Source organism: Ambystoma mexicanum, chromosome 2p (assembly GCF_040938575.1).
Source record: "Ambystoma mexicanum isolate Mex_15411 chromosome 2p, UKY_AmexF1_1, whole genome shotgun sequence".
NCBI classification, from domain to species: Eukaryota; Metazoa; Chordata; class Amphibia; order Caudata; family Ambystomatidae; genus Ambystoma; species Ambystoma mexicanum.
The window spans coordinates 716,844,787-716,868,035 of NC_090923.1; the positions used below are offsets into that span (position 1 = coordinate 716,844,787).

Consider the following 23,249-nt stretch of genomic DNA (forward strand, 5'->3'; position numbering starts at 1 on the left):
GAGGACAATTGCGAACATTATGTTCTGAACATTAACAGGTTGGCCAAAAAGGGAACATTACTACAAACAAGGCCAAGCTAAAGTCCTGAAACTAAGTTTTGATCGCCCGCCCAGAAGAAGGGAGTCAATCTTCTGGGCCAAGAAGATCAACACTTTCCTTAGTTTAGTCGGGAGCGTAAGGGACGGAAATAGGTTTTGACACATTACTGTGGGCTTTTTAATTTAGACTGACAATCCTGACAGAACCCTTAGTGTTAGTTGAGGAGGGGAAACCCCTCTTGGAGATGGGAACAGGTACGTGTTCCTTTTCATTTTGATAGCAAGAAGTCTATAGAACCCACCATGCCAGTCTCGCACCAAACAATAGCCTATTGCATGATTTTTTTAAATATATATATATATATATATATATATATATATATATATATATATATATATATATATATTATTTTTCTTTTCACTTATGTTTGTGTAAATGTTAAATACAAAACTCTGTGGAAACTGAGTGGGAGAAGTGTCTGGCAGCTCAGAACGTACAATATATTAGAAATGTATGCAGGGGGTTAAAGTGAATGAATGCACCTAGCCTGCTCATTTAGCTGTATTAAGCTCATGTTACTTTGTGTTTGTTGTGCTTTGCATGACATGACAGGTTATCTATCATTGGGCTGTATAGTCAAGTTATTTATGTTCGTACTAGCAGAAACGCTTCAGCATTTGTGTCCGCAAGCTTCTAGGTGTTATGCTTTGTTTGCAATGTATGGGTTATGCTTGAGTTTTATAGGAGTATACTGAAGGGGTTGGACAGGACAGGCGCGCCAGAAACCAGAGTGGCCATTTCTGGGTTTAGTCTAAAGCAGTAAATTAATACAAGGCACATTTGCAATTTCTAGTAGATGTGCAACAGGTTTTTCCCTCGCATCCCCCTTCCTATCCACTTGCGTATCCCTAATCCTCTTTCTGGTGTTCCTAAATCCACACCCATCCACAGCAGCTCCCTAATCCTCTGCCACAATCCTCCTCCATTGGCTACCCCGTTTTCGAAAGCTCTGGAATCTGTGCCAACCAAGGAGGGAGGGCAGTACTCCATTTGGCCTCTGTGGTTCGAGGAGTTGGGGGGGGGGGGGTGGGAAGGGGGGCCGAGTGTGGATACTCAGACCCCCTCCCACCTCGCCTCCCCCTCACCCCTCTGAGCCTGACAGCTAGTTACTCAATGTCACAGAACACACCAACTCTCTAAGGGTTTTATTTGTAGATTCAAAAAGGGGTTCACCAAGAGTTGTCTCTCGTCTTGGAGAGCCAGTTCCCTCCCTAGTGCCAATGTCCCTCAATCCCAGGATGGCCTCTAGAGGTGTGTAACCCCTACTGTCTAAAAAGCTTTGACTGGTCGGGGTTGCCCACAGGCAAACGCCACCTCTTTCTAACTCCCTCCAGGAACAATCTAGGTGGTCTAAGTTCCCCAATACAATCTTGGTATAAGGATAGGTGCCTTCTGACCCCACTTGGTCTTTCCCTTCCATGACGTTATACTCCTCCCCTGATCTAGCTTTCCCTTCCTACTTCTCTCCTCCCAACTTGGGGTTCCCCCCCCGCCTCTTTCTCTCACCTCCAGCCTCTGATCGTATCCTCTTCTTACTCTACCCTCTCCACACTTCTATTACTCCCCCTTTTACTCCCTCGATTACATATTCATATTCACTTGTGTACGGGCATGATGGAAATACATTGCAAGGCAAAAAATGGATCTTTAGCGCCTGGCAATCTCTTTGTATGCAAGTTTGCTTGTGTTTTGTAATGGCGGCCCGCTCTGAACAAAGTAAATTTTATAGTTTGCATGCCTGCCAGTGTTGGACAATGGTGGCGGCTTGTCCAAGTTGGATCCAGTTTTCATGATTGTGGCAAGAATGTACGGCACGTTTGGATTGTCGCCTTCGCCTTCCCTGTCCTCCTCGGAGGATGGAGCTGCGAGGAAAGTGGCTTGGCCAACAAAGTCCTGGACTCCGGAGGAATTGGCTGCCTTTAGGGAGCAGATGTTGGCGATTTTTCAATCACATGGCACAGTTCTGTCTGCGCCTTCTAATGAAGCCGGCAAGAAACGGTCTCATACGGTGGCTCGCATGCCTTCGGGCTTGGGTCCTCGACGCGAGTCATCGGGAACCTTCGAAGTCCCGTTCGGACAAGGCTCAGGGTGGTCGCAAGGGACGTGGTTCCAGGTCTCGGTTCTTGTCCCCAGTGAGACCGCAGAATCCTGCGAAGGGCTTGAGGTCGGCGTCTACTCTGTCGGCGCCGTGTCCGTCGGATTCGGATATCGAAGCTTTGCCTTCGTACCAGCCCTCAGCATTGTTGGCGCCCCCGATACCGAAACCGTTGGCGCTCTCGACGTCGAAGCCTTCGGCACCCTCAACACCTTTGGGGCTTTTTGCCTGAAATTTCCCATTGGAGATCCCTGCTACTGTGGATCCTCCAAGGAAGGCTACTTCTAAGTCTGTGGACTCCAGAACCTCTTCTGTCCCGAGGCAGGGCTTTTACCTCCCTCTGGATGACCTATATGAGGTGGAGTAAAAGTCTGACTTTGATATGGACCCTTTTGAGCCTGATGTGGCTCCTGTCTTTTCTGGAGACAATCGATTGGAAGAGTTGAGGCAAACTCTTCATGATGCCAGTGGTTTGGACACTTCTCCGGAAGTGGAATTTGGCAGGCCTAGGCCTGGGGCTCATTCTGGGGAGGTTGGTGGGGGAGAGGGGTGGTTAGGTTTGGGGTGTGTGCAGAGGGGTGTGGTTGGGGGGGGGAGGTTACCAATGTGGGTGGGGAGAGGAGTTGTGAGGGGGTGTGTCCGGTTCTCCATCCAGAGGTTAGGACTTGCATAAGGATTGGGACCTCCCGGATGAAGTGATGGAGGTGGCGTAGGTTTTACGACTGGTGCAGAGGACAGAATGTTGATCTGTTTCAGTGTTCCCTTTCCAATGATTTTATCTTTTTTGCTTTCTTTGGCCCACAGGGGCCTTCAATTGGGTACCATTTAAAGGTTACCTGGGGCGCTGTCTATCTTAAAGTGCTTGTCTGAAGAATGTTCTTACTTTAAGATTCCTTTTGATTTCCCAATTTCTTAATGGACACTCTGTGTTCCCGCCGTCCCCTTTCCAGGTGCCGGTTTGGAATCTGAATTTGGTTTTGAAATTTCTCATGGGTACTCCGTTTGAACCTTTTGCACTATTGTCTTGAGATTACTGTCCTTCAAGACCGTGTTCTTGTTTGCGGTGACTTCCGCTCACACTGTGTGAATTGCAGGCACTTTCATCTAAGCCGCCCTTTACTGTGTTCCACAAGGATAGGGTTGTATTGAGGGTGCGTCCTTCCCATCTACCTAAGGTAGTGTCTGAATTTCATTTGGGCCAGAAAGTAGTTCTTCCTTCTTTTTATCCTCTGCCTCATCCTGGTAAGGAAGAGGAGAGACTCCATAGGTTGGACTCTAGGAGAGCTTTGAGCTTTTATATCTTAGGATGTCCAGGGTCAGAGTGGACGATCAACTCTTTGTGGGGTATGCTGGTCACCAATTGGGCCAGGCTGTTACAAAACAGACCTTGACAACCTAGCGAATTAGACACCATGCAGTCCAAATGTATGGTACAAACATGGATAAAGAAGTTGCTCGAACAGAATCATTCTCTAGAGCTCAACTACTTGAAGTAAAACCAAATAACACCACAACCAGACTCATCCACACCATGAAGTTTTCAAGTCAGAGTTATCAGATCAAAAAGATCATCACAAAAAATTGGGATCTCATAAAATCAGACTCCAATTTAAACAGACTTTTTCCGGAACCCCCAATGCTGGCATACAAAAGAGGGAGGAATTTCAAAGACCGCCTCATCAAAGCAGAAAGGAAGAAAACCTCGAGTCAAACTACACTTACGAAACAAAAACCGGGAACTTACCCATGCTTACAGTGCCAACATTGTTCCAATATTTTCAAGAGAGATCACGTCCGCCATCCCAGTAATGGCAAAAAAATCCTTCTTCACGATTTTGCTACATGCGATAGTAAAAACATCATATATGCCCTCAGATGCCCGTGCGGGAAATATTACGTTGGCAAATCGATTAGAAAGGCTAAAGAACGCTGGACGGAGCACAAGTCCAATATCAGAACCAAAAATGAAAAATCTCCAGTCTTTAGACATTTGAAAGAAAATGGTCACAATATCACCCAACTACGATGGGTAATTTTGGAATCTGTACACTCATTACCGAGGGATGGGGACTTTGCTAAGAAACTATCCCAGAGGGAATTATGGTGGATACATAAATTAGACACGGTCCAACCACATGGTCTCAATGAAGATTTTTACTTAGGATCCTTCCTCTGAACAAGGTTGATAATGATACTGCAAAGATTGTTGACAAAATATGCTTCATACCTTAAATGGTTATAGGAAATCAGATTGTACATTCTATGTTGAATGGCCACTACCTACCTGTATTTTTGACTTATTTTGTGACATGTCTAGTACTGCATCAGATTGTGCACTCCAGTTTTAGGAGACAGGAACCATCTTAGTTATACAACATATATACCATAGCACCATACTATTTATTCTGACAAGGACAGTCTTTCTGACACTTCACTGCTCTTTGAGTCCTAGAAATACCCTTACTGATATGGACTAAGCAGTGAAAGGTATCCCAGATCGCATGCTATCGCTCCCATTATAAGATTCTTTTGATTTTTTACATACACTCACAACACGCGATTTTACCTGCAGACAGGATCAGATAATTCGGTTGTATATCTCGCACATTACTCTTTGGTCCTTCCATTACAATAGTAATAAGAACGGTGTTCACAACGCAATCGCGTCACAAACATAGCCAACAAACGCCACTTGTTTACCTTCGTGACGTCAGACACGTTCTCGACGTGATGACGTCACGCGCATGACATATATTTATGCCGCCATGTGCTGCTGCTTTGGACAAGGCAAGAACTGGATAGCTCGTGATTCCTCCTATTGTAAGTACTTTTAGGCTCGTTCCGCACCATTCCTTGGCATACTTCAAGCCCGGGTCCTTATTATTCTTTACTTTTACCCCGTTTTGTTGTCCATAGCAACACAGACTTCTTGACCGTGAGACTTGTTCTCGGTTTACCCGCTTCAGCCACACTTATTTGGCCGCTTTCCTACATCTGGAATTTAGCCACACCCTATACTTGAGTAAGTGCTTTAACTTCTCTTTCACTTATGTAGTCAGAACCCTTAGTCCAAAGTATAGACCTATTCTTGAGGCTATTCTCTAGCATATCTCATCATTTACAGAATGCTTATTTTTTAACATATGTTTTCTCTATTTTTGACATGGTATTTATCATTTTCCAAAACTTCCCTATTGTGTTCACAATCATGAATTATATTCAGAAATTATAATTTAGGATGGGCAACATTGTAAAAAATTCTGGTTTCTTTAAATTGTCACATTATGAGAAATCTGATCAGGTGTTGACATATGATGATTGAACTTGATTTCTGTACAAGGACAATTTTTAGATGATTTACACTATGATAACTTTGGATGTTATACACTTATTGATTCGTATTTTTGTTGAATATTTATAGATAAATGGAAATTGATTGAACTCACAGCCCCTGATGAAGAGAATGAATCTCGAAACGCGTTGGGCACATACATTTGGAATAAATCACTGTTAAAGATAAAAAGACTTTGTGAATTGACTACTTTAGGTCTTATTTGCATAAACAGATCCACAGAGAAAACACTGACTTGAATTGAAATACTTATTTCTACTATTCGAAAATTACTGGGCCATTCTAGCCAGAGATAGTGTGCAGAGGACGGGAGTTCCCCAACAGGGAACTTACTCTTGTTCTACAAAACTGACCTTGTCCAGGTGGATTATCCTCACCATAACTGAATGTTACCGGTTGGCGGCCAAGGACCTGCCTGAAGGGTTGAGAGCTCATTCCACTAGGGGTGTGGCTACTTCCACGGCCCTGCAGCAGTGAGTTCCTATAAGGAATATTTGTGATGCAGCCACATGGGCTTCTATCCACACCTTTGTTAAACATTATACCCTGGATACTATCCATGGTCAAGATATGGCCTTTGATAAGGTGGTTCTTTAGTCTGCCATCTGATTGGGTGCTCAATTCTTTTCCCTCCATTTTCTGGTACTGCTTTGGGAGTCTGTCCAAAGATGTGGAATACGTTGGAGGACACAATCCATTCGAAGAACAAGTTACTAACCAACTGGTAACGTGCTTTCGATTGGATGCTCCTCCAACGTATTCCACATCGCCCTCCCAGCCTGCCCCTCTGGAGAATTTCCTATGCGATTGCAGCTTACATTTCCGCAAGGCTAGGTGCAGTCAAGCAGGCAGTGGTGTCACACGTTATGGAAGAAAAAACATACACTGAGGCTACGGGCACTGTGCGTCCTATTTATAACATCCGGTGACGTCGCCCTCGACGGAGGAATTCGTGAGACATTGACCCGATGCCGGCGACGTAGGACGCCCTCTGCCGAAAGTTTCCGAAGTACACAGCTGTGGACATTACATGTCAAAGATGTGGAATATGTGGGAGGAACATCCAATCGAAAGAACGTTACCAGTTGGTAAGTAACTTGTTCAACTGTCTGTTTGGGTGTACAATCAACGCTATGCAAATGGCACTAAACACCGGATGAGCACTTTGTACCATCACTGGGGGCCCATGTTATGTATACATGTTATGGTTCTGTATAAAATTCAATAGAAATTATGATTTTTTAAAAAAGGCTGATACAACAACTGAAGAGTTTGACTGGGATAGAGCACTGTGAAGGCATCATGAGTAAGACACAGACAACAGTACATGTTTTCGCAACACAACTTTATTAAACTAAAAAGGCAGGGTGGATGAATATCTAACTTGGCCTATGCTAAGGTGGGATTTCCCTACCTAAAGAAAACTAAGGGTAGTCTAAGTCAGGAAGTCCAAAGTAAAATATAATTCTGTGTCCAAAACCTATACTTGCCCTCACAACTAACTGCATACAATGTGTAGCGATGTCCGCATCCAAAAGGGGTAGTGTTCAAAGTAAAGTTCAGGGATTCTTCTAGCTCTTTGGCTTGTAATCCACTCCCCTTCCCCAGGTTCAAAGTAGTTAATCAAATACATGGTGTCCCTTCCCCAAGTTAATTTCTTCTAGCTGTCAAAACAACGCTTGACTTCAATGACATAAGAAGGTCTTTGCTCAACAAAAGCTTCTTTATACAAGTGGCTTTTCCATTCAGTGCACAGGGTCTACCCATTACAGGTCACGCAACCGGTACCCTTGGTTGTCTGCTTATCCTTTTAATGCCAGTCCACTGCTTCTCCTCAGAAGGTCTTCTGCCGCGCGGTTCCCGGTTTCTCTGTGTGGTCGATCATGCCTTCTCCCGGTAGTGTTCTTCTGGCTCGCACCCACCCAGCAGAGCTTCCTCTGCGAAGCAGGATTCTCCTGACCGCTTTTCTCTGTCCTGCTTGCCGGCCTCCGTCCTTCGGCTTACCACCGGCCTCCAGTTCTGTATGCCTGTGCTTCCTGCTGCATACACTCTGCACTGCTTCACGGGTCCTGAGCGCTCCTCCTTCTATGCCACCACACCGGAGAGGTCTGCTTGCGCAAAGCTGACTCTGCCTCAACAGCTGACCGTGCTCCTACAGCTGATGCCATTTAGCTTCCGCTTCCAGCTTTTAAACCTCCTTCCTCCATTTCCATTACAAAAAGGACTAGACTGCTCACCAGCAAAGTCGTATTCCTGCCTTGCTTTTGTCCTCCTCCTCGTTGGGGCTTTTAAATATTTGTGTTTATTAAATGAGGATGTGTTAGTCCAGTTGTCCTCTTCTTCGTCCCAGTACAATATTGATGCTATTTGAGAAATACATTAGGGTAAATCATAGTGACAGTGCTGACAAAAGCCTATGAAGGCGTGAAGGCTTGAGGGTTCATGGTGAAAAGGAAATGGTGATACGATGGCTCACCAAAGTACGTTCTCCTCCCCACTCTCCTCCACCCAGGTGATCCTCCCTCGCATATCCACACCCTGTGTTGGAATCTGGTACCGATGGCCCTTCCCTGGCCACCTGGGAGCAGGATACCTGCGGAAAAGGTGAGGACGCCCTCGGGTACCTCGCGGCACCCAATGTTTGAATGTGGTAGCGCCAATTGTTTATGTACCTGTATGTAGCTGTAATATGTTTAACTCCGTTTGTTGGGGCAGAATTTCATTGTGTGGGTGGTGGGTTATGGCTCCTCCTAACATTTTTGCTGGCTTTTATTTTTAATTTTAATTTTTACTTCTCCTTTGTGGTTGAAGGCACTTCACTAACCTCTGTCACTGCAACCCTTTTTCTGGTGTGCCCCGTTTTGTTTGTGTGATCTGCTGTACAATATGCTGGTGTCGCCTGTGATTTTGTTTTGGTGAAACCACGCATGTAGCTGTTTAAAGCTCCTGCATGCGAGAATTCAATGGTTCAGCAACACCTCTTTGGAGCTGCATGCTTTGAATATGGACCAACCTTAATTAATTCCTATTTCGTGCCACATTCAGGTCTGAGAACCAATTTGGCACAGCAATTCTTGTGGTGGACTTGTAGCGCCCCAACAACTGTGACTAATTCGATACAAGTACTTTCCTGCTTACTTCTACCTTTCCCAGACATCACTTCAGGCTTATCAGAGAAGACCATTTTTTAAGGCACTCCTCTTAAATGCTGAGTTTCTCACCAATCCCTCACAGTACAAGGGGATTTCAATATCTGATTTGGCGTCCCACATAAACCCATGACACAACCCATTCTGGACAACCTGTAATCCCTTCATCTGACAGTATCGGTACCCACACACTCTGTAAAACGCACACTAGATGCCATCTTCAGCTCTCCTGAACTGATCACCACGTTCCCTCCTCTGCTAATAGTCTGGATGGACATGCTGCCATCTTCACTCCTCGACCGTAGACCCTCCATCCTTCCCGATCGCCCTAGTACCTCCCACCCGCTACCCTTTATGGGATAAGGTCAAGTAACCTCAGACCTAGCAGACTGCCTGCTTGTTTCCCTACTCTCGCTCACGCTCCATTTGGGAGGGCTCTCCATCAGCTGCTTTGGTGGCTCTCAGAGGCTCTTGGTCCACTCAACCCTATCGGGCCCATCTCCAACAGAGAGCCTCCCACGAATGGTTCCCCTCGTCTCGTAAAAGTCGCAAAACGCAGAACACACACCCTTGAATGCAGATGGCAGGCAGACCCAACAGTGCAGAATGGTATTCGGTCATATTTTCGAAATAACATTTTGTCAAACAATTTGCCGAATGCGTTTTTTTTTTTTTTAGAATGTATTATTATTTTTTTGGTTTTTTTGTTTCGTAAGTCAAAAAAAGTGTTACAAAAAAAACAGGGGTTTCTGGGGGAATACCTTCATCCATCATCTTCAAGATCTCGAAGGACCCTTCCAAGTCCACCTCTGACATTGTCTCCTCACAAAAATGACCACTGGATGACTGCTAACCACCACCTTCTGAACCCCAGAAAGTCTGAAATCATGATCTTCAGGAAGAGTGCCCTCTTCACCCCCCCCCCAACCCACGCATTGCCTGCTCTCCCTACGCCCACCAACCTTTACCTACAACAAAGTAAAAAAAAAAAAAGAAACTTGGATGCACTATGGAGTGAGACCTGACACTATCGCATCATTCGGTGTCATCCTGCGATCTACACCTATGCATCTGTAACGCTCACCTGATTCCCACGGAGGCGCCAACCCGTTCTGGACTGCTGCTTCTTCCACGGTAAAGCATAGTGCTTGGAAGATGGACTGGACTGGACCCCCAAACCTTGTCTGTCTGGCCCGTAGAATAATCCTTCTGTAGATGGGAAAAGGGAGTTAACTGTGCTAGATTGTGTGAGATTCCCCCCTTTTCCCCTTCTCACCCTCCTCGAACCCTAGCTGTGCCTTCCGCAGACTCTCACCTTAATTTCTGTATGGACGAGCTCTCCATCCTGCTTCAGACGCAGGGGCGCGTAGATTTCCAGTTAATTCACTGGATCTCGGATTTGGCGAGGGTTCGATGTCTGCTTGCCTTTACCAAAATGCTGCCGGAAGTATATAGTTCAAAAGATGAATTCTTATTTGTCCCTTGGCCTTTGTTTAATTTTCAGGGACTAGGTGAGGAATCCGTGTGGAGGAATGGATTCGCCGAGGTAAGCTCAGGTGAGTACTTTTAATGAAGATGTGCCGTAGTGGTTTGCTCCGACACCTTAATGAGTGCATCTTATTTCCCCATAGGGGCTGGGGTACGCAAAAGCCAGAAAAGCCGCTCCGACCCAAAAAGGGAACTGAGGTCCCAACAAAATTCAGGTAAGACTTAAGGTGAGTAATCTGTCCTTTTGCAATTAGTTCGTTGCTCACCTTGTTTTGTCCTTTTTCTCCGTAGGTCTTGAATGCGACCGATGTCGCCTATGGGCGCTGAAAAGGTTGCCGGCGCCACGTGAAGGTAAGTGGAAGCGGCGCGGCAGCGTGAGAAGCGGAGCGCTTCTAACTATTGTCTTTCTTTTCCGTAGGTGCTGGGATGCAGCCGATGTCGCCTATGACCGCTGAAGAGCTAGACAGCGCCACGTGAAGGTAAGTGGAAGCGGCGCTGCAGCGAGCGATGAGATGCGTTTCTAACCCTTGACTTTCTTTTGCAGGATCGACGGAGTGAAGAATCCGGATGCTGGATGAAGGTAGGTAATGTCCTAATGCTTGCCTTTTTCTCCTTGCAGGTGTTCCAGGTGCTGGTGGGCGTGGCAGGAGCCAGGATGCAGGAGCCGACTCGGTGAGCGTCCTGCTGCAGATGCAGAATAACGCGAAGCACGTGTGGCCATCCGGGCGTGGTTTAAATAGCCTTGGAAGAGCTTCAGGTGAGTGTTCTTCCACTGGCCCCACCCGAGTAAGAAAAGAGTTCCTGAAAGAAAATAGTTCCTCCCCAGCCTTAGTTGGCTTGGAGCTTCAGACAGCATGGTCTGCCTCGGGTGAGTATGCAGCATGGTCTGCCTCAGGTGAGTTCACCCAAGCATTACCATATGTTCTGCCATGATGAGCCTGGCGCCAGGACAGATTCCTTTTATGAGCCTGGCGCCAAAGGCACCAGGACAAGGTCCAAAGAGCCCCTATAGGGGTTTGCTGGGTCCTGCTTGGTGAGTATGAAGTCTGCTTCCGGGAACGCTGGGCCTGACCTGGCTCCTCGGGAGCAGGCATCATGACAGCATCTTCTCCTACCTGACCTTCCCACACATTTTTTGCAATCACGGCTATCGTCCTCTAACGCCTAGGCTATCCTGACAACCTATACTTATGCGCCCTTACATCACAATTTAAAAAACTATAAAGGGTTCAAAACACTGCAGCAAGGCTCCTCCTTGCCCTAGGCCCCAGAGAACACATCACACCCACCCTCCATGTCCTTCACCAGCTACCAATCGGGGGTCGATCCTCCTACAAGGCAATGTGCATAACGCACCAAGCTCTGCACAACACAGGACCAGAATATCTACAAAACAAGCTCACACCCTACAGAAACCCGAGAGAAGGCATAGCGCTCCTTGTCATCCCAGTCGCAAATTCAACCAGAATAGGGTGATCCTTTTTCTCTGTCCAAACTCCCACCACCTGGAACTCTATTCCATTCAGAGTCCGCTGCATAGAAGATCACCTCGCTTTCCCAAAGACACTCAAGACCTGGCTCTACCCTTCTGCGTCTTGACTTACCTAGTCCACCTCTTAGGTGAATTATCATCCCCAGATAGACTGGTAGGTAAGGGTACAGATGAGTCACTTGAGACGAGATAGTATTGAGTCTGTACAGAATGGATCCCGGTCGACCGGTATGATACGGTCTGCATACCCTGATCGCAACTAGATGGCAGTCTTGATTCTCTGGTATGTATAGCACTCCATCTCAATGGAACATGGCCTTATCCCTCCCGGGGCACGGGCAATCACCCGTATAAATCTGCAACAATTCATGACTCGACTCCATAACGCACATCACCTCTGCCATTAGGATGCAGCTGAGTCTCACAAAAGCAATTTGGTCCAGCTGGGCACATAATCAGTCACATTGACTCACCTATTCTCATGACTGACTATCACCGCACCTATACACAAACCGGATCGCCATGGCTTGCTAGCAGGGACTCAGCCACCCCACCCCCCCAATTCAAGTAGGCTAAAATGTACATGCGCATTCTAATAATCCTCCTTTCAATTCTTATACCACAGACTTTGGTCTTCCAACGCATTCAGCCCACAGCGCTTTGGGGGTCATACCAATGGCTAGGCGCTATAAAAATGCCATATAACATTACCTAACATAACTTGGCTGTTAAAGAAAAAAATGCTTCCAATTTATTATACTTGATTTTTATTCTTGAATTTGATCATTACCTATTATTTTATTGATTTAAGCGTGGAAATATCTCAAGAGCAGCAGAGCACTGTACTGTGTGTGAATTGCCAGCATTTGGGCTGGCATCTTAACAGTAGCGCAGTACTGTGAGATCTGCATCGGTATGCGCTTCCGTTGGAATTAGTCCTTGGTCAGCTGTTTATGGAAGAGCCATGTTTTGAGAGATTTGCGAAATTGGAGCATTGTGGGGGCATTCTGAGTCGACACCAGTGTTAGGCGGAAACCTGTGCAGTTCCCTCTGGGACCACTGCAAAAGATTTAGGACTACAGGTGTTTGGCAGTAAACCCACTTGGTAGCTGTGGCTGAGCAGTCAGACTTCCCTCAAGAAGAGTTAGGCAGTATGTGGAGTATACAAAATAGAGCAATCTACACAGTAGACCAAGCAAACACGGAACAAGGCTTCGGTGTAAAGATATATAGTTATTTATAAAAACACATCTATGAAAAACACTCAGGCACTAATACGGCCAACAACTTCAATCACAATTACTATCAGAAAAAAAATCAATCCCCCTAACAATAGTTCGACAAGTCTAGGTTCAACGGCACCACTTATTTGCAGACAGAGGTGAATGCTTTAACCTAGATGGCACTCTAGTATTCGTTAGGACGGGAGAGAAAAGGCAGGTTATGAAATCAACTCGGTACCAACACTTTTACGAACAAATGCCAGGCAAGTAAGGCAGGGTCTACTGTAGATCGCAAAGTTCAGAGGCCAGGCCCACTCGGAGATAGGCAAGGCGATATGTCCCAAAAAGTATCTCAGTGGAAATGCACTTTGAGTCTTGGTCGCAAATTGTTATAGAAAGATTGGACCAGTTCAGAACAGAAAGTTAAGAAAGCTTGGAGGCGACCCAATGGAGAGGCGAGGATTCAGACACCTCACGCTAACCGACACAAGGGAAGCCAGGTGGACACGGTACCTTGTTTGTCGAGAGACAGCTCCGGCGGGGGCAGTTGTTCCTGGTGGTGGATGCACGTCGGGTCTTTGCCAAGAGAAGAGATGATGTCGTCGAAGGAAAGTTGAAGATCGTTGCACCACCAGGGAAGAGACCAGCCGCAGAGTGCTCCGTCCCAAGGCACCAACTTTTGGTCGCAGTACAGGGGTAGTGGCTATCCAGTTGCCGGGGTGCTCTGCACGGGCAATTCGACCACTACGTCCTGGAACGAAGAAAAAGCAAAAGGGGACTGGTTGTTCCCACCAGTCAGGGGAAGAGACTCTCCGGCCGGGAGATCTCCTCTGTCGTCGGGAAGTGGTGAGTCGGTTCAGCAGGGCTCCACCGGAGGTGTCGTCGTTGCAGGTTGGCTCAGCTTTACCCTCGTCAGATTCTTGGGTCCTGTGACGACTTCTGAAGATCCAGTCCCAAAAGCCCTGCTTTTATGCAGAAAACCCCTATTCATTCAGCCTAGCTGTCAATCAAAACACGCTAAGTGGTGAGCGGGGTGGCTCACCACTTGGGCCAATCACACCAGAGTGTGACTTGAGTTGGCAAGGCAACTCAGTCCAGGGTGCCTAAACCCCCTCCCTCACCCCCTGTGGTACCCAGACATAATGGCACCACTTTGGAGGGCCTCTGTGTAGAGGCCCGCCAAAAGTGGAACAAAGGGCTCAACCTTTGGTTTAGGAGTCACAGAGACGAACACAGACGCCATTTTAAAAAACGAGTTCTGGCAGAAAATACCAACCGATAGATTTATTGAAGATAAATAAGCCGGTGGTATGTTGGAGATTAACGAGAAAAAGTATTAACCTCGAACAATGGGAAGAATCCCATAGGGTTATATTCGGGGTCTAATATAACAAGTAGTTTCCACTGCCACCAGCCAAAACTCGACGAGGGGGGACGGGACAGTGCCCCCTCGAATAACAGACCCAGGAGTAATCGAATTACCCCTACTAGTACGTCCACAATAGGATGGTTTGTACTAGTTCTGTTAGTAAATTTAGGTCTAGTAAAGCTAATGGTGACTTTACATGCCCGGGGAGACAGTAGTCAGTCCCCGGGTATGGAGTCTATGGTGGAGGTCTGCTAGGATGCCCCAGTGTTACGGCACGGAGGGTGCGTTATAACACACATAGCAAAACATATGAGACCCTATGGAGTAAAAGACCCCATAGCCCATAGAACACATTGACATTCAAAGTAATTAACCACATTCATGTCCAAGAGTGGGAGAGAAAGAGTCTCACTCTTGGCAGGATGGAAAAAAACAAACTCCAGAAATCCAGCAAAGCTGCTGGGGGACTCACTAGGTTAGGAAATTCAGCCTAAACAGATAATTCACCCTAACACTCGGGATCGATTTCCAGACGGTGTGTGCATGACAAGCGAAGGATTGTTTGTGGGTTTTCTTTGCGGATGAGTTGTGATTCAAGCCGGTTGGTCGTTTTTGCTGCGCGAGGAGCATGTACTACCTGATATGTGATGCGCCGCGGCCAGTTACGCTGGTGTGCTACTTGGGACTGCTTTGTAGATGTTACATGCAGTGTTGAACAGCATCCTGGCTTGGAGTGGAAGCAAATGTAGTTCGCGTAGGATGGGGGTAATTCAGTAAAATCTGTGCTCCCATAATCTGACGTGCTGCAGCATGGTGGGCTGCTTTTAGGGGAGCCAAGTGAGCAGCTGGGTGCCCCGTTGGGAGAGCATTTCCCCCCACTGATGTGAAAGATCACAAGATCCCACACTACGGTACGGACATCCTGCTGCGGGATGAAGGGTTTGATTATGATTTTTTTTTTTTTCTGAAGGTTAGGGGTTCTGAGGCAGCTTTCTTTACAGGGACTTGAATTTTTGCTTATAAAGTATCTGAACTTAATGATCTCGCACCACTGGTCTACTATGCTATTATTCACACACCCCAGAACAAAAACGAAGTTGGTGCCTTGTAGACAATGTTAACTGCAAGACTCATGTAAATCAAAGCCAGTGACTTGTGGCATAACCTGGAAACTCAACAAGAAATCTGGTGTGTAGGATAGAACTCTTGGCCGATAAGAAAGTTGGCTGGGGCGGATGGAAGTAAGGGGTGGAAAGTAAAAGCAGGAGTATTTTTAAGCTGTTCACATTTGTTGCTCAGACATTTGATTGAAGGGGTAATCTGGTGTTGGGGAAGCTGAGTGGGGGCCATAGGCACAGAAGGGGTGGGGTCGCGGCATGAATTCTTCCAAATGTACAAATGTTTCTGCTATGCAAACAATCTGTTCACCTGCTGTATTGGGAGCATGCTGCTTTAGTCGGGAGAAAGAATGGTGTGGGTGGGTTTGGGTCTGGAGGAACAATGGCGGGAATGGGGGTTGGGGACATATGTCCTACTGGGATCTACCATTGCATGTTGATTTTATTAGACTTCTGAGCTCTGAGACAAGGCTGTCAACATGTTTATAGGTGCTAGGGACTGGATTTGATATAAGCCATGACGCTAATGTTTTATTTTGTATTAATTGATTTTGGGGTATAAGATAGTAAATTCAAATATGCTGATACTGTGGGTTTTACAAAGGTCGACCTGCAAGTCAACAAATGGAATCTGTCTAAAAGCTATTCCTCTTTCTCTTGCTACAGAAAACACGCATCGATGATTACCTGAAGCATTACAATGAGGTGATTGATTTGGAAGATTCTGGCAAATTCATTAACCACGTGGCAAGCTTAGGACAATGCTCCCAACATATGAATGGCAATCCGGTAAGGGAAATTTTAGCTTCATTTCAGGACCACTGTATCCAACTGATGAGAAAAGGTGAGGCTAGTCAGTAAAGTGAACTCTAGACATGCCAATGTGAATACAAATTGTAAGCCGTAAATCCTTGAAAATAGAGACCGCAGAGTAACAACTCCTCTTTAGGCGTTAAATTTGCTGACATTACTTTATAGCATTCTCAAATTGACTCGGTAGCCAGTTAGGATAAAGCAATCAAATTTCAGGAATTTTAAATTATTTTGATGATTATGGTGTTTTTTTAGTTTTCCCAGCTACTATATATGAGGACAAATCCTTAGGCATTTGTTGATATGGGTCCAGAGTTTGAGGTATAAGTAACCTTAATATTTTACTGTTAATCAAAAAGAGATACCTTTTAGTTTAATCCTGTTCGACTATGGTTCAGGATTTGGGCAAGTAGTATGCAGTTGAATAAACTAATCCTAAACGATATACTATGACTTGAGAATGTGCTTAGCATTCTGTGGATTAGTTGTGCAAAGCACTCTTTAGAACTATTGGGTTTAGTATATGTTTAATTAATGTGGCTGCTGGTCCCATTTTAAAACAGGCTATAAAAATGCATATGCACTGTGCTTTGCAGGTTATGAGGACCAGCCACCTGTTAGAACATATTCGCCACATGTTATCTGTACCTAAGCAACTGAATTATCTGCAGTTCATAACAAATAGATGGGCAAGGAAGTTAATGACACAATTGTGTTTTCACCAATTACCTTTACAATTGTATACTAAGGGATGGAACAAGGAGCAGTCTGTGGCTTTTGGTTGTGACATTCAGACGATTGAGTCAAATGTACACCAACTGTTCCTTTGTACATGGTATAAGCTACGCAGAAAGCGGTTTTTTAATTCCCTTACCGAAGGAATGTAATTTTAGGCATTGTAATGAGGATTACTAATGCCAAATGCGTTTGAGGCTTTGGGAAGCTTCTTAATTGTTGCTATGAGAGTTAGTTATAATGAAATGTATTGCTGTTAAATTTTGCATATACTATATTTTTATTTTGTGTTCAGAGTTTTATGTTTTTTAAATAAGCTATGTTACTAATACTCCTCATCCTCTTTACACTTGGTAGTTTAGAATTAGCTTTTTGGGGCTTTTGCTGAAAATTTAGCTTTTTCCTCCTGGTTTTCTTATATCGAGGTTCTTTTTGTGGTTTGAAGGACTATTGAAGTGCAACCCTTTTTCCTATGCTAATCTTTCTAAGCACCCCACTTTGGCCCTCAGATGATTATATCACCATACAATAGTTTTGTGGAGTAGGCTTCTGGCAGCTCATTTTAGTTTTGGCTTCAACAGGGGGGTGTAGCTGGTTCAACTGTATTAGTTGCCCAATGTAACAGTATGGTAGCTATTGCGGTACTAATGCATTTTCTTAAAGTCCTACCCTCAGCCATTTTGCTTTTCCTTTGTTGGAATGAGAAGGCAGGTCTAAAATGCCCTGACACACACATTGCCTCACTCCAACCCTATGTTGTTGTGTAGAATGGTTTTACCTGGTGTCCTGCCCCAGACGGCTCAATACACAAACTGTATGGATGCAGTTTTTTTTCTCCCTTTAGGACCAGCCAGGCTGACTGGCTGCCAAACCTTAGAGTCCTGCCCGGTGTATGTTTGGTGGGCTGGAGGGTCAGTTCTGAAGGGGGGATAGCTCAGGGGAACTCGTTTGTCTTGGACGCAAGACAAAGCAGCACAACAGGTCTGCATCCCGATTCCCCCGCTTAGAAACCAATCTCTGGTATAAAGTGCGTTATAGAAGAACAAATATGATTATATCTAGGAAAGGCAATGTGCATTCCTCAACTCTGCTGGATTATTACCTGAATTGTTGGAGAATGTGTCACAAATGTGGGCTGCTGAATCTTAGGACTAAGTTTAGCCATACTTGCCTGAGCCCTTTTGCCTTTTTCCCAGGGTTTCATATTTTGGCTTGTGGGTGCCCTGTCCTCCTGAGATTGTTTCTGAACCATTTTACGGTTACCTTCCCATTTTACCCTCTTTGTCCTAGTGCCTCGATGTACTAAGCCTCCATCGTCCAGAAGGGTAGTGGCACACCACTGCTTTATCTTTGAAACATCTTGGATCCCCTACACTGTTGCCCCCATCATGGGACTTTTCTACTGTCTGGTTGCCCAGTTTTGCCTCTTGAGCAATCTGGGTCCACTTAGTCAGATTACTACGTCTTCTATCCATCGTTGCTTCTGCTCCTTCGAAGGACCATTCTATGCTAAGGGTGCAGGCCCCTAAGTACATGATCATGTAACACCACCTGGGGAAGAAGCTTATAATCGCCAGGTTTCTTTACCTGCTCATCCATGAGCCTACTTCCCTAAATCTGGAGCCATGAGTACTTACTTACGAGTCCTGTGCTGGTGGATTATTTGTTGAATTTCCCATCAAAGGGGTCCCCCTGGTTGTGGGGTTTTGCGGGTCCCCTTCTCCTGCAGTTCACCATTGACTCGCTTTGGCCTGTGTCCTGCTTTCCGTACTTCCCGATTCTTAAACCTGGCACCAGAGTTTAAGTGGGTCTCCTGGTGTCCTCTGGGGTTGGGTACGCCTTTGTTCCCAGCTATGCAGTAGAACAAACGTACCTGCCCTTTTCCCCATAACCGTAGCTCTGCCTATTGGAGTTGTCCTGTTATTTCCTATCAGTAACTTGTCTACAAACTTTAAACTCTGGCTATGGAAGATATTGAAATTAACCCTAACGTTTCTCTTGGGCCCTCTTGGATCCCTGGGATTTTCTACACAAGACTGTACTTCTGGTGAATACCATTGATTTCTTGTGTATTTTACATCCTTTCATTGCCCTCCTGTCTACGAAAGGTGCATTGTTACAAGGTAGATCTGCTGGTTAATTTGTGTTACTTTATTTCCTTTAATGAAAACCTTCTGGTCTGATATTGTTCTACATTTTGGTGGTCCTCTGTGTCCTGGTGTGAATTGTCAATCCCTTTTACTCCCTGTAAGGACTGTATTTAGCATATGGCTTAAATGCGTAAGCATCATTTTACTATGTGTTGGAGGAGGTTGGAGGTTTGCTTTTTGGATCCTCATCATGACTGTGAATGCACTTTTGCTCTTGGCCAGGTTTCCCTTTCTCCCTCCCCCACCTCTCTATTGCTTAGCCTTATGTGTACTGTCCTTGCCACTACATACATGTAGCTTAGGAGTGGGTAGGGTCTCTCTGACCTTTGAGGAATCCAGGGAATTCGTCCCTTCTCCCCTTCTCCCCAAGGTGGAGCCACCCCCTTTGGGACTAGAGGTGAGCCTGATATACAACACAGACCCTATGGGATGGGGCAAGAGGAACCCGCCCCCACCACCCCTCTTTAACAGACAAACCCTCTCCATGCAGATCTGTTAGCATGCCTCCCTGTTATTCAGACTCCAAGTATTTGTGGGATATATGGCAGTTGAGCCGTGTCCTAATGTGCAAGACCCTTTAAAAGCTACTGGATATGTTTCTGACCTGGTTCTATTTACACCCCCACTTGAAACCGTGTTAGGGAGAATTCTCTGTTTAGGCTGAATTTCCTAACCTAGTGAGTCCCCCAGCAGCTTTGCTGGATTTTTGGGGTTTATTTTTTTCTCCTGACAAGAGTGAGACTCTTTTACCCTCACTCTTGAGCATGATTTGAGTGTGTTTCTTTGACTATAGATGTGTTTAATGGGCTATGGGGTCTTTCACTCCATAGGGCTTCATGTGTTTTTGTGTTGTGTTACACAGCACCCTCAGTGCAGTAACACAGGGGTGTCCTAGTGACCCCCAAGTATAGACTCCATACCCTGGGACTGACTACTGTCTCCCAGGGCATGTAAAGTCACCATTGACTTTACTAGTCTCAAATTCTGAACAGAACCAGTACAAACCATCATACTGTGGACGTACTGACCAGGGCAATTCAATTGCCCCGGGGTCTGTTAGTCGAGGGGGCACGTCTCCGTCCCCCCTGATCGAGTTTTGGCTGGTGGCAGTGGATACTACTTTTTATATTCGACCGCAAATATTTTCCTATGGGATTTTCCCATTGTTCGAGGCTACCAACTTTAATTATTTAATTCCTATAGCTTCGAACATACCGCCGGTTTATTTATTTAATATTAATTCTCCGGTTGGTATTTTTTGCCAGAACTCGGTTCTAAAATGGCGCTTGTGTTCGCTTCTGTGACTCCAACCCAAGTTGAGCCCTTTGTTCCACTTTTTGGCGGGCTTCTCCACAGAAGCCTCCAAAAGTGGTGCCACTCTGTATGGGTACCACAGGGGTTGTGGGAGGGGGTTTAGGCAACCTGGACTGAGTTACCTTGGTAACTCAATTCGCACTCTTGTGTGATTGGCCCAAGTGGTGAGCCGGCCGGCTCACCACTTAGCATGTTTGATTGACAGCTAGGCTGAGTGAATGGGGTTATGCTGCATAAAAGCAGGGCCTTGGGGACTGGAACTTTAGAAGTCGCCACAGGACCTAAGAATCCGACGAGGGAGAAGCTGAGCCGACCTGCAACGACGACAACACCGGTGGAGCCCTGCTCAAACGTCTCACCACTTTTCCCAACGACAGAGGAGATCTCCAGCCCGGAGAGTCTTCTTCCTTCGACTGGTGGGGATAACCAGTCTGCTTCCTTTTTGGCTTCCTGGAGCATCTCGTGGCCGCCTTGCCTGTGCCAAGCACCCCGGCAACCGGGAAACCACGTTTTACCACTACCGCGAATCAAAGTGTAGTACCTTTAAGCGGAAAACTCAGCGGCTGGTTTCTTCCCTGGCAGTGCAACGACCTTCAGCTTTCCACCACGTCGAGATATTCTCTTCTTCTGGACGATGCTGCAACTTCCACCCGCTGCCAGGAACAACTGCCCCCGCTGGAGGATCCTTTCCACCTGGCTTCCCTTGCAACCAACTGTACAGGGTAGATTTAGCCCCGGCTTTCTAACCTGGGTTAGCCTGGGACACCATGGCTAAACTTTTCCGAGCCTAACTAAAACCTTTCTGAACTCCCTGCAAGACTTTGTAAGCCTGTTGTCATTGTGTGATCTTGGGTGCATTTGTGCTCTGCTCTCTCCAAGAGTGGGCCCGGCCTATGGACTTTGGCTCACAAGTAACTGTTGACTTTCCTGCCTTGCTTAAGAGTTCCTAAGTATTAGTGTGGTGTATTTTCCTACATTCTGCCTTTTTCCCCTCCCTTTTTCGTTAACTTATTGGAGTGCCATCTATAGTTAAGCGCTTACCTCTGTCTGGAAATAAGTGGTGTTAACGAAGACTTGTCTGATAAGGAATAAGGGATGTGTATATATAATAATAGTAACTGTGTTGAGTGTGATTTAAAATGGTGCTGGAGTGTTTCAATCAGTGTGTTTTTAAATGAATAATTATATACCTTGATACCAAAGCTCTGGTCAGTGTTTGCTTGTGCTATTGTGTCTGAGTGCCTATTGTGTATACTTTGCATACTGCCTAACTCTTCTTGAGGGAAGTCTGACTGCTCAGCCACAGCTACCAGGTAAATCTGGCTGTTACAGACTGCTACCAAGTGGGTTTACTGCTAACACCTGTAGTCCTAAATCTTTTGCAGTGTTTCCAAAGGGAACTGCACAGGTTTCTGCCTAACGGTTGAGCCATGTCCTAATGTGCAGGACCCTTTAAAAGCTACTGGCTTTGTTTCTGACCTGGTTCTATTTACGCCCCCACTTGAAACACTGGACACTGGACTAAGTGACTACTCACTAGTTCAGGAAGAAACTTAAAATTTGAGGGGGGTTGGGTGGGGGACTATTACACTACCCTAACATACCTGTTATAACGTGAAGGTTATTAGAACCTTCATGACTCTGGTTCGGTGTGTCGTTCCTCGGGCGGCATTCGATTCGGAAGCCAGCTGGAGGAAGGACGCAGCGGACCCAGAGAGGGAGCTCTCCATTTATAAATAAATACCGAAGTAATTAACTGAATACAAGGCTACGGAGCATTTATGTACACACATCAACTTAACAAGTGGCGACGAGGAGGCTGCTTGATCCGCACGAAGGAGAGTTCCCGTAGCACAGAGTTACAAGGAGCGGGCGGCCGGAACCAATACATACAAACGAGGCAACTACAGAATTCTGTTCATTTAAGGTACTGCAGGACAACATATTTTAAGAAAATATACATACATTTACGCGGCGATTAGCTAACGGAAAAGTGCATCCTTCAAAGGGGGTGCGAGCCTCGATGAATAACGGCATACGCATATGATGTGAAGCGTGTACCGACGTCCCCATGGACATTAGAGGAAAGGACCTTAAAGCGTCCTGTGCTTGCCGCCATCTTGGGTTACATCATGTAAAGTGAAACGAACATGAAACGCGTGTCACAATAGTAAAGAATAACTTTGTATCAAGCCACGTTATGCGAAATGCCTGACAACTATTGATGAATACTTAAAGCCTGTCAGTTCTTTGATAAAGCAAGCTGCCAAATTAGAGTGTTGATGTCACAAAGGTGTGTACCAATATGGTGCAAAACGATCTGACTCATACAAGTTGGTAGATGTGAGACAATTACAGACAATACTTTCCAGCCAACAACAAAACAAAAAAAAACAAAAAAATGTTTTGAAAGGATAGTAGAAGACATACAATATCAGCATGCAAAGCATAGTAGCACCGGAAAAATTCTTGGCACAACCTGGAACCCCAGTTTTTTCGTGGGAACAATGGTTGGACAATTTCCAGGTTTATATGAGGGCCATTGGCGGTGCCAAGTTCAGCGATGATTTGAAGGAGGCCACCTTACTCAGCTGTATTGGGACAGAGGCCTTGAGAATTTTTCGGACGCTACCTGATGGTGGTGATACTGCAAGTGGCTCTGGTGACTCCACATCTAGTTCTAGGAGATATGAAAATGCCTTGTTGAAACTAAGCAAACATTTCGGAAACAAGACTAATGTAGTTCTGGAAAGATACAGATTTTTCACGCAGAAAATGTCTATTGACATGTATGTTGCAGCGTTAAGAGGTCTCATAGCTACATGTGAATTTACCGGGTTAACAAATGAGT

At 45.7% G+C, this 23,249-nt stretch overlaps 1 protein-coding gene across 3 annotated transcripts in view; it reads left to right on the forward strand.

The window, feature by feature from the left end:
* Window positions 1–23,249, forward strand: part of LOC138566710 (transmembrane protein 87A-like) — a 1,181,601-nt gene that overhangs the window by 84,019 nt on the left and 1,074,333 nt on the right. For all 3 annotated transcript variants that reach the window (XM_069644306.1, XM_069644305.1, XM_069644304.1), the window contains exon 4: window positions 16,053–16,175. In XM_069644306.1, coding sequence (XP_069500407.1) covers window positions 16,053–16,175 — 123 coding nt within the window. The remainder of the gene's footprint in view (window positions 1–16,052; window positions 16,176–23,249) is intronic.